This window comes from Nicotiana attenuata, unplaced genomic scaffold (genome assembly GCF_001879085.1).
Source record: "Nicotiana attenuata strain UT unplaced genomic scaffold, NIATTr2, whole genome shotgun sequence".
Classification (NCBI taxonomy): domain Eukaryota; kingdom Viridiplantae; phylum Streptophyta; class Magnoliopsida; order Solanales; family Solanaceae; genus Nicotiana; species Nicotiana attenuata.
This window is the reverse complement of record NW_017670332.1, coordinates 493737-511796: the sequence shown is the minus strand read 5'-3', so window position 1 is coordinate 511796 and position 18060 is coordinate 493737. Positions and strand designations below refer to the sequence as shown.

At 38.1% G+C, this 18060-nt stretch overlaps 1 protein-coding gene across 1 annotated transcript in view; it reads right to left on the bottom strand.

Moving 5' to 3' along the window:
• Nucleotides 1-245: 245 nt before the first annotated feature.
• LOC109237994 (probable cyclic nucleotide-gated ion channel 20, chloroplastic) overlaps nucleotides 246-18060 on the bottom strand; it is a 37077-nt gene continuing 19262 nt past the window's right edge. Inside the window, exons 4-6 of the mRNA XM_019404418.1 lie at nucleotides 6125-6371; nucleotides 1575-1737; nucleotides 246-511 (exon numbers count right to left, since the gene is read on the bottom strand). Coding sequence (XP_019259963.1) covers nucleotides 379-511; nucleotides 1575-1737; nucleotides 6125-6371 — 543 coding nt within the window. The 3' untranslated portion in view covers nucleotides 246-378. The remainder of the gene's footprint in view (nucleotides 512-1574; nucleotides 1738-6124; nucleotides 6372-18060) is intronic.

The window sequence follows — 18060 nt, the reverse complement described above, 5'->3', positions numbered from 1 at the left end:
CATATAGATGAGCTGGGCAAGTGTTGTACTTCAAATATTCAATAAGTTCCTGAAGATATTCGAACTTTTATATAGCTCTCTAGTCTACGCAATTTGTTCATTCATCAAGTGTAAACTGTTTCAACAAAGTGGTGCATAAAGCACAGTATCACATCACGTCATCCATCTTAACACACCACTGAAGAAAACAGATTATTTTTTTCATCAACATATTTTTTTAAACATTATAAACCATTCATCTGGGGTTAATATATTGGTTATTTAAATACAAAGTTTCAGTTCGATTCTGATTACAACTACTATATATTACGTACAAAACGCAGAAATAGATATACAGACAAACAATTTGTAAATATTTTAAAAATGTATTCAGAAGAACTAATGAATTATACTGAAGTAGTTTAAGATTGATATATTAGTGTCGGGGGCTGGAAGAGTCTGCTCGGCTTTGACGTTTCTTCTTGCATCTCCAGGCAAGTTGTACCGCCGCCGGCCATATGGAGATCCATACCTGAAATATCGCTTCTTTACATATTTTACATGCATGCTACTATAAAGACTATCAGCTATTTATTAAATAGTGTCCAAGCTGAAAGATGGGGAAAAAGATAAGAGCATCAAACAACAAGAAAACAAAAATATAGAGAATAGCATCATAAATCTTCTTCCTCCAATTTAAAGCTTTACATCTAACTCCAGCCACTGATTAGTCCATGATACCAGCAAATCCATTGCGATCTCGCCTCAACCTCAACCCCCCCCCCCCCTAAAAAAAAAAAAAAAAAAAAAAAACCACCAAAAATAAAAACATCACTCAAAGCAAAAGATGAACATAGAAGAGAGCAAAAAACATCCACAAGGTAATGCTTCCAGCCTATGATATATCAGAAAAGGGAAATGCGGAGCAGAAACAAAGAGACAAGAAATAAGGGAAACAGGGCATTCTGTTATGAGGAAGAAGAGGGCAGAAGTATAACGTTCTGGATTGTCCACAAGGATAGCTTAAAAAGACAACATAGCATTCCACAAAATTTTTGAACAACTAAGATTATAACTTACTCCAGATGGTGTTGAGTCTCCCACATCAGCTAAGGGATGGGGGAATTGGTCTCTTTATATGGCTTGGCAATCCTCACCTCGTGAACTAGGTTTTGGGGTTGAGTTAGTCCCAACGTCCATTTCTTTATCAGTTGAAGAGAATACAAGTATACTAGACTAAGTGTCGTTGTTCTAGTTCTGCCGAATGATAAAGATTATGGTTTTGCTGGTGGTCAGGAATGAAAGTATAAAGAAACCGGAATGGGTTTTAATCAGTGACATTAGCTTGAGTAAAGGCTTAATGACTTGGAACTACCACCTAACTTTAAAACATATACATGTAAATCTGATATGATCATCTCCAGAGAGGCCCTTCTAGTTGATCTTCTCATATTTTGTCTACTTTACAAATCTGATACTATAGGTAGAGCCATGAAAAATCAATGGCACATTATTTTGTTTATCACCATGTATCGAGTGTTTTCAACAAAACAAATAAATGGATTGGAGATTCAATAGCTATAAATTTAAATTACCTTATGGCACCTTGAACACGTGGACTCCTCGAGAATCTTGCGAAAAGATTGGTGACTTCTTTAAGATCTGCAGCTCGTAATATAAAGGCTTCAACATTTGTTAGGCACCTAACTAGTCTGTTGCTCAGCAATCTGTGTCCTGGAATTCTGATCTTTTTTCCATCTGCAAGGACAAAATGAAAAGCGACGATAGGAAATCATTACAATATGTATTTCAAATTCACAACTCTACCTCTTCCAAGACTGTAAAAATTACTTGGAGCTTATCAAAGTTTTAGACAGCCCATCCGATAAACTGGTAGACTAAAGGCAGCAATGTTTCAAGTTTTTACCACTCTTCATATGGTTTTCAATTATATTCAATAAAAATTGTGTAAGCTTAACTTCATTAAACAGGGAAATCACCTCTGTGATTACACTGATTGATGGTTCACAACAAATACTTATCTGAAAATCAAAACCATCAAATGTAGACACATAAACCACATACTTATTGACCCTGGCATTCTTATGACCACTGAATGTCCATCCTCTCAACACCAAAAATTTCGACAAAATCCAACTTTTGACATTTCAAGTTTAGCTAGTCTGATGTAAGTTGTAACATGTAAGAGAGCCAAACCTTGGTGAACCATATATGATATAAAGCTTCCAAATGATAAAACAGAAAAGAAAGAGGGGGGGGGGGGGGGAGGAGATAGTCAATTTTCTAGTTTGTATATCGGCTTTATATCAAGCACAAGACAAGAAAAGCATCACTCCAGGGACGTTTGCATTATAGTTATGTCGTATAGACTTCATAGTCTACACATTTGTACTAGTATAAGACCAAAATAAGAACAAGAAAAAAGAGTTGTTTCATAAGGACGGACAAAATCCATAAGTCCTGCAAGACACTGATAAGCTGGATTTGTACCAATTTATTCTCGACTTTACTTGCACTTGTTATGTCTTTGAGTGATAATTATTGCCAAATCTTATGACTTTTGCATGGTTTCAGGAAATAATGTGCTGACAAGGTGGAAGAGTCCAAAAGATGGAAAGAATAACAAACATCAACAACAACTATGACTCAGTCCCAAACCAATTGGAGAAAAGATAGAAAAGACACAAAAAGATGCAAAAGTGAAGAAACTGGACTCAAAATGAGAAGCTGAGCACAAGATGATTGCAGTCCTATGTTGCGCGTACTCTCCAAAATGTAGCCGCACCCGTGTCGGATCCTTCAAAAATGCACTACTTTTGGAGGATCTAACACGAATCTGGCCATATTTTCGGAGAGTCCAAGCAACATAGCTGTAGTTTGCAGGTGAGAAGTGCGGAGCACATAATATAGTCGGCAAGACTGGTCAAGATGAGAATCCTGTGGTCGCAATTCCAGAGTCACCAGGCCATTTCTGCAGAGCACTCGAAGACATCATGCGGACCGCAACATCTTGTGCCGTCCGCATTTTCTCCCGAAGGGCATTCTGGGGAACATTTGGTAAAAAGTTGCCCTAAACTATAAATAGCTAGTTTTAGGTCATTTTGAATATCTGCTAGGTGCAAGCTTGAGGGAGCACACCTTCAATCTCTCTACACCATGGAATGAAGAATTAGAGCTACACTTTGAGAGATTTATTTACTTTTATCTGTGTTTCTTTTAATAACCGTGCGTCTGGGCCAACTTGCACGCACCTCAACTAATTTCACGAGATACCTGTCACCTCCCACCAGCAACACATATCAGGTAACTCTGTCCAGCAAGGCTTAGACATATGGGAAGAAATCACCTAAGGTTTTTGCTTCCGCTATGATTTGAACCTGAGACCTCATGGTTCTCACCTGCTTCATTAACCACTAGACCACACCCTTTGATGGAACCTTTATCTCCTTTCTTTAGTTCCTCATTTTGTATTGATAAATTTGGTATAACTTTTATGGATTGGACAACCTTGTTGGGAGCTATGTTGCTCGGACTATCTGAAAATGTTGTTGGGCGCATGTCAGATCCTCCATAAGTAGTGCATTTTTGGAGGATCCGATATGGGTACGGCAACAGTTTAGACTTTGGACAGTCCGTGCAACATAGGTTGGGAGGCATCATTGATTTGGGTTTTGATTAGCTTAATTTCTACCTTGTGTATTTATTGACTTCTTGCTTATTGATGAATGGGTCTTTTGTTTATTTGATTATTCTTGCTTTACATTGATTCCAAAGGGAGTAGCTAACCCTAAGACATCCCCAAATTGCCTTGATTTGCCTTGGGAAAGGAAACTAGGGTTGAGTTTAGAGTAATCAACAATAATTTTAGGTTAATTAAGGGATTAATTGAACCTAGGCCTCATTTGTTTTAATTAAGATTAAGATGTCTGAATCTGAATGCACATCTGAATATTAAGATGTTGCATCTGCATCTGGATACTGAACCAATAATATTGTTTGTTTTCTCAACATCTGAATGAGTATAATTTATCTTTAAATTATTACATATACATAAGATTAAAATAAATGATTAATCAAATATTATATCAACAAATTATTTTAGAAACTATTAGTATAGCAATTACTCCCTCTGTTTCAAATTAGATGAGGTACTTTCCTTTTTAGTCTGTTGCAAAATAAATGACACATTTCTAAATTTGGAAATAATTCAACTTTAAACTTTTCATTTTACCTATTTTACCCTTAATGAGAAACTTTTATAACCACAAAAATGTCATGGCTCCACAAAGCTTTTAAGACCACAAGTTTCCAAAGTCTTCTTTTTTTTCCTTAAACTCTGTATCGAGTCAAACTACTTCATCAAAATTGAAACGGAGGGAGTAGATCATTAGCTTGACAAAAATGAAATGAAAAATTTAATGTATAAATGGACATTTTATATTAGATAACAGTTGAAATATCTAAAGTACAAAGAATACATATGCTATTTAAACAAGATTTGATTGATGCGCTCCTTCAAATGAGTGTATCTTTGGAGGGCTCTCACCATCTCACCCCACCCCCTTTCTTCCCCATCTCCCCTCTAATGTGATAGGTTACACAGACCCATCAGAAATTCAACGGAAAAAAATCATTCCATCTAAATGTTTCATGAAATAAGAGAATAAATAGTAAAGAAGTAAAAGAGATCCAAAATCATTAAGGTCAAGGAATCACAATTTGCCATGATTTTCATCGTAATTCTTTGGTATCATCCCAAAGTGTCTATCTCTTGGTGTTTCCATGGTATTTTTCACCTTCAATGGCAACTCACAATAAAAAATACCTCTTCACTAGAAGAAGAGATGGACTAGATCAGAACTTTGGTGTCCGACGAAAGCCATCAAAATTAGTGTAGTGTTTATCCTACAAAGATAACAGCGAGTTGTGGGAGGTTTTGAGGAAGAATGCCTTTAATTTAAAAGCGTCTGTAGTTTGTTGAAGAAAGCCGCGTATTTGAGGTCTGAATAGTTTTAAGACTCCATCACAGATCTGGCCGAATCAGATCTATTCAGACCAATAAGTGGTAGAATCTTAAAAAAACAAATGCACTTAATGGACTGAGATCTGGATAATTAAGATTCAGACCTCCATTAAGTGCAAACAAATGGGGCCCTAGTCGATTGATAGAGGTTAGGGATAACGCATTCATGCTTGTAGCCAAAATTGGAATGTGCCTGATGCAACTTGGTTAGGGATAATTAACCGAGTTAGACTAGCTAATTTATTGGGATACAGGGTAATCAAGAATCTATTAGATGTTGGGAAATACTACTAGGTAAGTAATTTCCAAAGCTAATGACATTGGCCTAGGTTTGATTAGTAAGGTTTAATTAAGACACTTGGGTAGATTTGAGCTAGTTGAGACTCTAACTCCCAATCCCTTGTTCTCCCTTGCTTGTGAGCCATTACTTACTTTCCCTTTTAATCTTAAATATTTCCACATTTGATATCTCAAACAACAATGATTAATAGCAAATTTGGTGTTTCTCATGGAACAATACTCTATCTGTTCACTTTATTGTTTGAAATGATGAGTACATTTGCTAGACAAGACATGGCGATGCTTCAGCTTACCGAGGACATGGTCTTGATATGAGGCTTTGGAGGACGAGAATTAGGGTAAAAGGTCAGATAGTCGAGCGTTTTCCTTGTCCATAACAGTAGTATTAGTGTTAGTCTTGTATTCTTAGTTGTGGATTTCTGTTACTAGTTGTTTCTTTCGCTTCAATGTTCTTATAACTTGATAGCTCATGTTACTGCTTGTTGCTATTGCTTCGTTTTTCCTCTTTCTTTGCTGAGGGTCCATCGGAAACAAACTTTCTACCTTCTCTAGGTAGGGGTAAGGTTTGCGTACACGCTACTCTCCCCATACCCCACTAGTAGGACTCAACTAGGTTTGCTGTCGTTGTTGTTGCTAGTGTAATCAGTTGCCTCAAAAGCTTTGTCAAGTTTTTTCTTCTTACGCTGTTCCAATGAACATTGTCTTATCGAATAACCATAAATTTAGAGCCAAACATTATATCATGCATATATGCCAAAAATGAATGCACCCACAAGACAATCATTAAATATCTGTAATCACCTCTGTTTATAGAAGAATGCTCAAGGCACCATGTGAGGAGTTCTTCCCCACAGGCATCCCCTTCAGACAAGGAGGCCACATTTCCATCTTCTCCAATGCTTTCCATCTTACCCCGAATTATGAAAACCATCTTGTCAATCAGACCACCACGGCATAAAACTTTGCTTCCTGCTATGTATGTTTTCAGTCTCAATCTCTCACAGATGGCATCTAAGATGGGTTCATCGAGAAGTGCAAATATCTGGACCTGCAAATCAATAACATAATGTGAAAGTCATGACCGAAGTATCAAAAAATATATATTCAGTATAAAGAGACATTTACTACCAGTAGCATGAAGTTGTTGAAGGAAGAGATCAAATATTATCTGTTTTAATAAATGGACAAATTAAAATTTGCATGGCTAAAATAATGTGTATTTTAATGTGTCAGAATTCCCACGTAAGTTGTGGATGGGAGATTTGGTCTCATTCTATGGTCTTGGACAATCCTCCCCTCAAGAGCTAGCTTTTGGAGTTGAGCTAAGCCTTAGATCCATTTCTTTATAGTTAAGTAGTTAGTCATGTATAGTGTCCCACATCGGGAAGTAGATACATATTATTATGTAATCATTGTATATAAATAGGGTTGTACAACACTTTAATCCATATAATATTTTTTCCCCGTGCATTCTCACATGGTATCAGAGTATTAGTGAGAAACTTATCGATGTGCATCATTCCAGCGACTTCCAAGAAGAAAGACTTCGCCGCCGTGCAATTTTCCGGCGACTTAAGAGGCTGTCCGTAACAAAATCACTTTCCGTTGGTGTTAAAAACCAATACCACCACAGGCTCCCCAAGGCTTCCGCGACCAAACCCCACCAAAGATCTCCGCCGACCAACCCCTCACGCTCCCTCACGCGCGGATCGGAAGTCAGATTTTCCGGCGAGTTCTTCACCACGCGCCGACGCATGTGGCCTTTTCTCGGCCAGATTTCAATTTATTTCTTTCAGACAGCTTGTTCGCGTGGTCATTCCGAGCCTACCCATGCCTTTTTCTTTTTTATTCCGATAACTTTGAGATTTTTCCGGCAACTAAACGGACTTTCTAGCAGCTACAGTGATTTTTCCGACAAGCTTCTTTTGGACAGATTATTCAGGAGGTTATTCGGAGTCTTGTCATTTAAGTTTCATCAAATTCGACAACCTTTTTATTTTTCCGGTGTGAACAGAAATTTTTCCAGCGTGAACAGTGATTTCCAGAAAATTTATGCTTTTCCCGGCACAATATTATAATGGCATTCGTATCAGAAGCCTTTAAATCACAATCCGTTTGATCCAATGCATTGAATCCAATCCAGATGGTTTCTTTACCGGATTATATTGAGTTCCTTCAGTATAAAGCATGTAAACAGACATCTTCAGGGATAGCTTCCGTTATTCAAACAGATAGTAGCGTGACTTGTGTCTCCCAATCTTCAACCTCCGAGTCTTGGGTCATTAATTCAGGTGCATCTGATCATATTTCTAGTAACAGATCTCTTTTCACTCGTATTTCATATTCTCAATCTCTTCCAACAGTCACAATGGCCAATGGGTCTCAAACCATGGCAACTGCAATAGGTCAAGCAAGCCCACTTCCTTCCTTACCTTTAGATTCAGTCCTTTATGTTCCCAATATTCCTTTTAATCTCATAGCCGTTAGCCGCTTAGCCAAATCACTTAAATGCGTTGTTTTATTTCTTGATGACCTTGTTTTTATACAGGAACGCAGTACGGGTGGACCATTGGTACCGGGCGTGAATCAGATGGACTTTATTACATTATCCTTGCAAAATCACATGGACTCACATCTTGTCTTCCTTCAATAACTTGTCTTGTTACCGATTCACCAGATTTATTACATACACGGTTGGGACATCCCAGTTTGTCAAAACTTCAGAAAATGGTACCTGATTTATCTCACTTGTCCACTCTAGAGTATGAGTCATGTCAGCTCGGTAAGCATACCCGCTCCCATTTCCCTCGACGTCTTGATAATCGAGCAGAGTCACCTTTTACTTTAGTCCATTCAGATGTTTGGGGTCCTAGTCAGGTCAGTTCTACCTTGGGATTCCGCTACTTTGTCAGTTTCATTGATGATTATTCCAGGTGCACTTGGATATTTTTGATGAAAAATCGGTCTGAGTTGTTTTCTATTTTCCAGACCTTCCACGTTAAAATTCAAAATTAATTTGGGGTTTCTATCCGCACATTTCGTAGTGATAATGCCCTAGAGTATTTGTCTTCCCCATTTCAGCAGGTTATGAACTCTCATGGGATTATTCATCAAACATCTTGTCCGTACACATCTCAACAAAATGGGGTAGCTGAAAAAAAAAGAATAGACATATTATTGAACTGCTCGTACCCTACTCATACAATCTCATGTTCCGTTGCATTTTTTGGGAGATGCAGTTCTTACATCTTGCTATCTTATTAATCGTATGCCATTCAGCTATCCGGAATCAAGTTCCATTCTCTGTCCTGTTTCCCCACATACCTTTGTTCTCTCTTCCACCCCGTGTCTTTGGAAGCACGTGTCTTGTTCATAACCTTACTCCAGGAAAAGATAAGTTAACTCATCGTGCTCATAAGTGTGTATTTCTGGGTTACTTGAGAACGCAAAAGGGGTATCGATGCTATTCTCCTGACCTCCAGTGGTACCTTATGTCTGATGATGTTACCTTCTTTGAAACCCAATCATACTTCACAGGTCCAGGTAATCACTTAGATATTTCTGAGGTGCTACCAGTTTCATCTTTTGGAGATTCAGTCACTATCTCCCATTCATCTTCCTCTACAACTCCAGCTCCACCACTTACAGCTCCAGTTCCACCACCTAGTCAGTTCAACCTTCCGCAGCTCCACCACTTTTGACTTATCATCGTCGTCCATGTCCAGCATCAGGCCCAGGTGATTCACGTCCTGCATCAGATTCTGCACCTACTGCGGACTTGTCTCCTTTTAGTCAACCAATTGCACTCCGCAAAGGTATACGATCCACACTTAATCCTAATCCCCATTATGTCGGCTTAAGTTATCATCGTCTGTCATCACCTCATTATGCTTTTATATCATCTTTGTCCACTGTTTCTATCCCTAAGTCTACAGGTGATGCACTATCTCATCCAGGATGGCGACAGGCTATGAATAAGGAGATGTCTGTTTTACATGCGAGTGACACTTGGGAGCTTATTCCTCTTCCTTCAGGTAAGTCTACTATTGGTTGTCGTTGGGTTTATGTGGTCAAAGTCGGCCCGGATGGCCAGGTTGATCGGCTTAAGGCTTGTCTTGTTGCAAAAGGATACACTCAAATTTTTGGGCTTGATTATAGCGACACTTTCTCTCCCGTGGCTAAAGTAGCATATGTTCGTCTGTTTTTGTCCATGGCTACGGTATGTCATTGGCCTCTTTATCAATCAGACATTAAGAATGCTTTTCTCCACGGTGATCTTGAGGAAGAAGTTTATATAGAGCAACCACCTGGTTTTGTTACTCGGGGGGAGTAGTGGTCTTGTATGCCGATTGCGCAGGTCACTATATGGTTTGAAACATTCCCCTCGAGCTTGGTTTGGTAAGTTCAGCACAGTTATTCAGGAGTTCGGCATGACTCGTAGTGAAGCTGATCATTCTGTGTTTTATCGGCATTCTGCTCCTAATCTGTGTATTTATCTGGTAGTTTATGTTGATGATATTGTTATTACTGGCAATGATCAGGAAGGTATTACTAATCTGAAGCAACATCTCTTTCAGCACTTCTAGACTAATGATCTAGGTAGATTGTAGTATTTTCTAGGTATTGAGGTTGCTCAGTCTAGCTCAGGTATTGTTATTTCACAGTGGAAGTATGCCTTAGACATTCTTGAGGAGACTGGAATGATGGGCTGTGGACCTGTTGACACACCTATGGATTCGAATGTTAAGCTTCTTCCTGGACAGGGGGAGCCTCTTAGAGATCCTACGAGATATAGGAGGTTGGTTGGCAAATTGAATTACCTCACAGTGACTAGACCTGACATTTCTTTTCCGGTAAGTGTTGTAAGTCAGTTTATGGATTCTCCTTGTGATAGTCACTGGGATACAGTTGTTCGCATTCTTCGGTATATAAAGTCAGCTCCAGGCAAAGGGTTACTATTCGAGGATCGAGGCCACGGCAGATTGTTGGGCACACAGATGCTGATTGGGCAGGATCATCTTCGGATTCTACGTCTGGATATTGTATTCTAGTAGGAGGTAATTTGGTCTTTTGGAAGAGCAAGAAACAGAATGTTGTTGCTCGATCTAGCGTCGAAGCCGAATATCGGGCCATAGCTATGGCAACGTATGAGCTAGTTTGGGTCAAGCAGTTGCTCAAGGAGTTGAAGTTCGGAGAAATCAGCATGATGGCACTGGTGTGTGATAATCAAGCTGCTCTTCATATTGCGTCAAATCCGGTGTTCCATGAGAGGACTAAACACATTGAAATCGACTGTCACTTTGTCAGAGAAAAGATACTCTCGGGAGATATTGTTACAATGTTTGTAAAGTCGAATGATCAGCTAGCAGATATTTTCACCAAGTCACTTACTGGTTCTCGTATTAGTTACATCTGTAACAAGCTCGATACATATAATTTATATGCACCGGCTTGAGGAGAAGTGTTAAGTAGTTAGTCATGTATAGTGTGCCACATCGGGAAGTAGGCACCTATTATTATGTAATCACTGTATATAAATAGGGTTGTACAACACTTTAATCAATATAATATTTTTCTCCCGGCATTCTCACATTTATCATAATGCGCATAACAAAATCATTCCTTAACCCTTGCACCTCCACACAATCACCACATTCATACCTTATTCCTATCCCCAGCCACCCACACCCAAACTTGCTCTATAAAGACCCCTACTGATCATTCTCCCAAACTGCCATCTATTTGTTCCTTCTAAATTTGTTTCTAAACATTTGTTGCATCTACCTAATTGGTTACTGTTGTTTTGTTCCCAATTTCCCTCACAACAAAAATTGATCCTAACTGTTTATTCCAATTCCCACACCATGTGCCACCTAGAGAATCGGCCAATTGGGTTTCTACATAATAGATTCATCCAGTACATTTTCTGAAAGACTTTCCTTAGATAACATGGCAGGTGCTAAAGAAAATGAATACGAAAACAACAACCTTGCAAAGCTCCTTTAAGTGAGCAAAGAACATACACAATTACCAAACAATACCAAAAGTAAAAACAAGAATAAGTCCAATTAAACCGCCAGAGTCGAGAGACCAAGATCCAAAGGAAGTGATGCTAAGCAAAAAAGAATATTCAGGCAGCACTCCAGTCTCCTCTCTTGTGCTTGTTTTCATCATTAATCTTAGTCCTTTTGTGCTTGTTTTCACCAGTACTCTTAGTCCTTTTCAAACTTGATTCACCAAATTTCCAGGTTTCCCTCTTCTTTCATATCTAAGCTATTCTTCAAGGTTTTCTATCTTTGTGACGAGTAAAATCACTGAAATTCCCCAGGTTTTTGGAGTTCTTGTGTTCTCTCCACATTGCATCAACTAGTTCGCTCTCTTTGCTCTTCAAAGATATGACAGCAGAAATTCTTCTTGAGAAACAGAAGGAAAACCGAAAAGCATTGCATTGTCTCCCTAGCATCACACCATCACCTCCCTTAGATCTCACATCAAAAGCATTCTTTGTGCCAATACAATGTTATCCTTCCAAAGCACATCTCAAGGAATGCATCTTCCTTCCCTCTTCCTTCACCACCTTTACCCATCCTTCCTACTAAGAATAACATGTGATTGCATGTTATGTGGTTCTTCTTGACTAATATACTTGGGTCGTACAGTTCTCGCCAAAATAGCACCATTAATCGCAGACTCGAGTAAATGTGCAGGACAAATGATCTACTTGAATTTTTTTGAAATAGTGGTGAAAACACCATTATCTCAGACTTGAGACTATATGTGCAAACCAGAGGGTTTATTCAGGATGAACATAATTTACAAAGAATTATGCATTTATATGTGCAAATAACAATGATCGCAATAATATGAACAACAAGAACGATAAGAATAACAATGGTGATACAGATAATGACTATCACAATCTTAATCATAATGCCAAATATAAAATCATAATTGTGATACTAATAATTTTTTGATGAAGCATATTAATGACAACAATCAACACAATCATAGTGAAAGGTGTGAAGCAGTATTGGTGCTTCCATGTTCAATTTATAGATTTGGTGTAAAAAGAAATAACATCAGTGTGTATAGAGGGATGAGATAATTTGATAAACGAGTTGTGGTTAAGCCATATATCCATTTTGCATGCTTGTCACTATTATTGATGAAGGATGTGAGAATGCACGGGAGAAGAATCTATTTATTAACAATGATACAATAAGCCCTATATATAATACATATTCTACTCCTACTACATATGAGACTAGGACATACTCCACTCCCACTACATATGGGACCAGGACATATTCTACTCCTACTACATATGAGACTAGGACTATTTACACATAACTATCTAACACTACACATAACTATCTAACACTCCCCCTCAAGCCGGTACATACAAATCATATGTACCGTGCTTGTTACATATGTAACTAATACGAGGACCAGTAAGGACTTGGTAAAAATATCTGCAAGCTGATCACTCGACATACAAGGCCATAGACTCCCTCTGAGCAACAAAATCAGGTGGTTACTGATAAACAGAAGTTGGTCGAAAGGTCGCTGGAAAAATTTGAAAATAGTGAGACTAAGCTGAATTCCATACTATAAAATAGGTTCTAAAATACCACCAGAAACACAGAAACTTTCTGGAAATTATTATTCATGCGGGGAAATCACTGTTCACGCCGGAAAAAGGGCACTGTTCATGGCGGGAAAAAATAAAAGTTGTCAGAATTTGATGTAATTTATATGAGCGGGCTCGGAATCACTGGACGAGCAAGTTGTCCTGAAGAAGTTTTGTCAACAAGTGGCCGGAATGGCTCACACGCGCCGGAAAAGTTACTGTAACTCGTCGGAAGGTAGTTCTGGCGGCCCCTGGAGGCGCGTGACTTTCTGCTGGAGCGATTGACTGGGGTTTTGTCGCCTAACTTTTCCGAACAAGATGGTAGTGTTGATTTTCGCACAGCACTTACTGATGAGGAGATAACACAAATCAATCTTGAGTCGTCAACCGAAAAGACACTTTTCTGTTCAGATGGGACTGAAATTTCTGAGGTTTGGTCGCACAAGGGTTTTCGGATCTAATGGTGGTACTGGTATATGCACAGTACCACTGTAGCAGTGTTGAACCCTGGGAACAAGACGAAGTTGCCGGAAAATTGCACAGCAATGAGATCTTTCTTCCCGGATGTCGCTGGAATGACGCACAACGATAATTTTCTCACTGAAGCTCTGATACCAATTTGAAGAAAAATATTTTATTTATAAATTTATTATTTATTAACAATGATACAATGAGCCCTATATATAATAAATATTCTACTCCTACTACATATGAGACTAGGACATATTCCACTCCTACTACATACGGGACTAGGACATATTCTACTCCTACTACATATGAGACTAGGACTATTTGCACATAACTATCTAACAAAGGCATTTTTACTTCTCTGGGAAAAAAAGATCATCACAATCATAACATAATTCAAAGTGACCTAAGATAGTTCAGACTTCAGAGCACATATCATGTCAGACTTGCTGAGAAGGCAAGCTTTGATGGAAGGACAAAGTTGCCCTGATGTTACAAGTTCCAAGCTTCCAATCAACGAATCTCTTCCATGCTGGGGAAGGTTAAACAACTTAAATCTAACCCAAACCAGGAAGCCCCTTTTTTCCTGTCAGTTCAATTTGGTTAAACTAGATTAACAAAAAGTTGAAATGTTTCACAATCTAAACCTTGATTGGCTAGACTCAATGATTCCATCACAATATATGTACTGCAAGTGAGCTCGTCTATAAAAAGCATGAGGAATAAGAGAATAAAGAGAAAAATGATCCAAATGATAGTCCAGTGGAATTCACCTTTTTGATGAATCTAAAGAGATGTCTTGAGCCTCTACGTGTTTTGAGCCTCGCTTTAGGGCTTAAGCGCGCCTTTGATAACACTGGTCCTTAAGGGCATGGGATTTGGAAGGGAATGGATCAAATGGATATTCTTTTGTATCAGCACGGTAAGATTTTTCCGATGCGCTTCTTCCCTTCACAAAGTGGTATTAGATAAGGAGATCCTTTCTCTTTTTTCCTGTTCCTATTGTTCATGAAGTTCAGCAGAATGAAAAGAATAGCCAGTCATAATGGTTGGATAAAGGGTTTTAAAGTAGCTAGCAGCAAGACCAACAATATGGAAATCTCACATTTGTGTATGCTGATTATACATTAGTATTATATGATGGCATGGAACAAATAAGGCATTTAAGGCTGATAGCAACTGGTTTTAAAGCAAAATATGTAGATTTTGAGAACAAGAAAAGACTTCTTGTATTTCTATGTGTGTTTACATTCTATGAGTAATGCTAATTAAAGAAATAAAATAAATATATATAATCAAATAAAATCAAATATACTAAATACAATCAAATCTCTTGAAATCATGTTAATCAACAATCTCCTAAATATAATCAAATCTCGTTGAATCATGCAAATCAACACTCTCCCTCAAGTTGGTGCAAAGAGGTCGCGCATGCCCAACTCGCAACTCAATGTATGGAAAGTTCGCTTGTTGAGACTTTTGGTAAACACATCAGCTAGTTGTTTTTTCGATGGCACATGAAACAAACTCAAGACACCAGTTTTTTCTTTGATGAAGTGTCAATCAATTTCCACATACTTTGATCGGTCATGGTGGACTGAATTATGAGTTATACTGATGGCAGCCTTATTGTCACAGTACAAGAAAAGTTTTAATTTTTCAGACAGTCTCAATTCCTCTAGTAGCTTTTGTAGCCAAAGCAGTTCACAAAATCCTAGGCCCTAGCTCTATATTCTGCCTCCGCACTTGATCTAGCAGCTACACTTGCTTCTTGCTTCTCCAAGTAACCAAGTTTCCTCCAACGAGCATACAATAACCGGATGTAGATCATCTGTCATCTAGAAATCGTCTCTAAAGGATTCTATTTGGAGGTGATCATGTTTGGAGGAAAGGTAGACCTTTCCCTGGAGCAGACTTTAGATACCGCAAAATGTAAAAGACAACTTGAATATGAGGATCTTGAGGATCATGCATGAACTGACTCACCGGGCTAAATGAATAGGCTATGTGAGGTCTAGTGTGGGAGATAAATGAGTCTTCCAACCAACCTCTGATATCTCTCCTTATCAACTGACTCTCCAACTACGCTTTGTAACTTGTGATGCTTCCAATAGGCAATTGTGCGGGTCTGCAACCTGTCATACTAGTTTCTTTCAAAAGATCCGTAATATACTTCCTTTGAGGATTAAATATTCCTCTTTTTGATCTAGCAACCTCAATTCCCAATAAGTACTACAATTTTCTAGATCTTTGATCTCAAATGCATGTGTCAACAACTTCTTCAATCGGACCATCTCCTATTTGTCATCTCCTTTCATTACTATGTCATCAACATAAACTATGAGAAGAGTGAGTTTGCTCGTTTGATGTCATATGAAGAGGGTGCGATCAGCATTGCTTTTTTGGTAATCGAAGGAGATTATTGTTTTGCAGAATCTGTCAAACTAAGGCTGTCCAACAAGACGGGCCGTCCCGTCTCGTCCCGTCCCACGTCCCGGCCCGTCCACACCCACTTAATTCTAAACGGGATGGGCCCATGTTAAACGGAACACGGGATGGGACGGGATGCCCATTTCGTCTCGTTTATCCCGTCCCATCTGTCCCGCGTGTTACTTAATTTATTTTATTTTTTTGAAATAGAGTCGTTGGGGAACGGCCTCCATTGCAAATTAAGTCGTTCCCAACGGCAATAAACGGCCATATTTGCCCCCCCCCCTCCAAACACCCCTATCCCTCCCCCCAAGCTTTTAATTTAACCCTAAGTTCATTAATATATACTTTGGCCCCATTTTTAACTATATATACTCCCCATCCTTCTTCATTTTTTCCCACAAAAATCAATCATTCTCTCTCAAATCTCTTACATTCTATCTATATTATTCTCTAAATTTTCTCACAATCAAGTAATCAACTAAGTTTCAAGTATTTGGGCAAATTTTAGAGCAACTTTCAAGCTTCAAATTAATTTGTCAACTATTTGGAGCAAGGCAATTTCTTCAAGTTTCAATATTTAATCACGGTGCACTCGTTCCATCTCCTAATTTTAATATATATTTTTTGTGTATCATTTTAGTGCTTAATTTTTGTGTTTACTTTACGTGTTCTATTTTCGTATTTCATTTGTGTGTTTAATTTTGTGTTAACTTTCTTAATTTAATTTCATATTTAAATTATGGCACTTAAAAATTTGGCCTATTTAAAAAAAGTAGTAAAGGTGATAGTAGTAGTAATGCTAATCCTAGACCTAATCCTAATCCTTCTCCTAGAATTAGAAAACATATAGATGAAATGACTCGTGTTGATGAAACTTCATTTTCCCAACCCCGCATGTTAAAATATTAATTTTAGAGACCAACAAGATCATGAAACTTTACAAAGACAATTTAGCAATGATATTTTTATTGAGGACGAAGAAAATGAGGATGAAGAAAATGAGGAAGAAGAATTAGATGAAATACCCATAGTCCCGCAACACAAGCTCCAACTCAGAGTCAATCTCGGTCTGGAGCTTTACCCCCTGTACCTCCTGTAAGGGGTAAGCCTAAGGTTGATTGCCAAAACATCACTTGTATGAAAAAATTTTAAACATGATAAAGTCAATCAACGTGTTATATGTGAAAAATGTAAGCAACGATTTGTACATACCAAAAGTGGTGGGACGGGGGGTTTTAACCAGGCACTTACTGAAGGAGCACAAATCTTTATGGATGCAAGCTCAAATAGAAGCCAGAAAAATTACGGATCCTAGCATCGGTACTGGCACTCCTAGTGGATCTGGTGGGTGTTCTAACTTTTTACAACAACAGCTTGACCCTGCTTCTGGTACTATTTTGCGCCCCTATAACAAAGATAGAGATCGTGAGAACTTAGCAAAAATGGTGGCTGTCTGTGGCTTACCTTTTACTTTTCCTTCTCACCCTGCTTTTGTGCATTATATACAAGAAACTTATAATCCTGCTTTTCAAGGTTTTCCTAAGACCACAGCTAGAAATGATGTTTTTAATTTCAAACCGAATATCTTCAGTATATTCGTTGTGTATTTTTCCACTTAGATTGTAAAGTGTTTATCACATCTAATATAGGTCGTAGTCCTAATGGTTGTGATTATTTAACTGTTACATGTCATTGGGTTGATCATCACTAGAACATGCAAAAACGTATTATTGTTTATAAATTTGTTGATTCAAAACACACTGGAGCATATATTGCAACTATTGTTCTACAAATAGTTGATTTTTATGGGCTCGTTGATAAAGTTTTAACTATCACCTTAGATAATACTTCTGCTAACACAACCGCAGCAACTGGCTTAAGAACAAGACTTTGTCCAATTAATCCAGCAATTTTTCATGTTAGATGTGCATGCCATATTTTTAACTTGGTTGTAAGATATGGTATTAATTTATTTTCTGATGCGTGTAGTAAAGTACAACATGCTTGCGGCTATGTTTTTGCTAATAAAGCGAGTAAACTTCATGAATTTGCTCAACAATGTACTAGTGTTGTTGATTAGCATGATTCAAGGAGACTTGATTAAGGAGTGTTGATTAGCATGATTTTAGGAGATCTGATTATATTTAGGAGATCTGATTTTAATTGATAGCAGGATTGATTGTATAGATTTATTTTATTTCCTTAA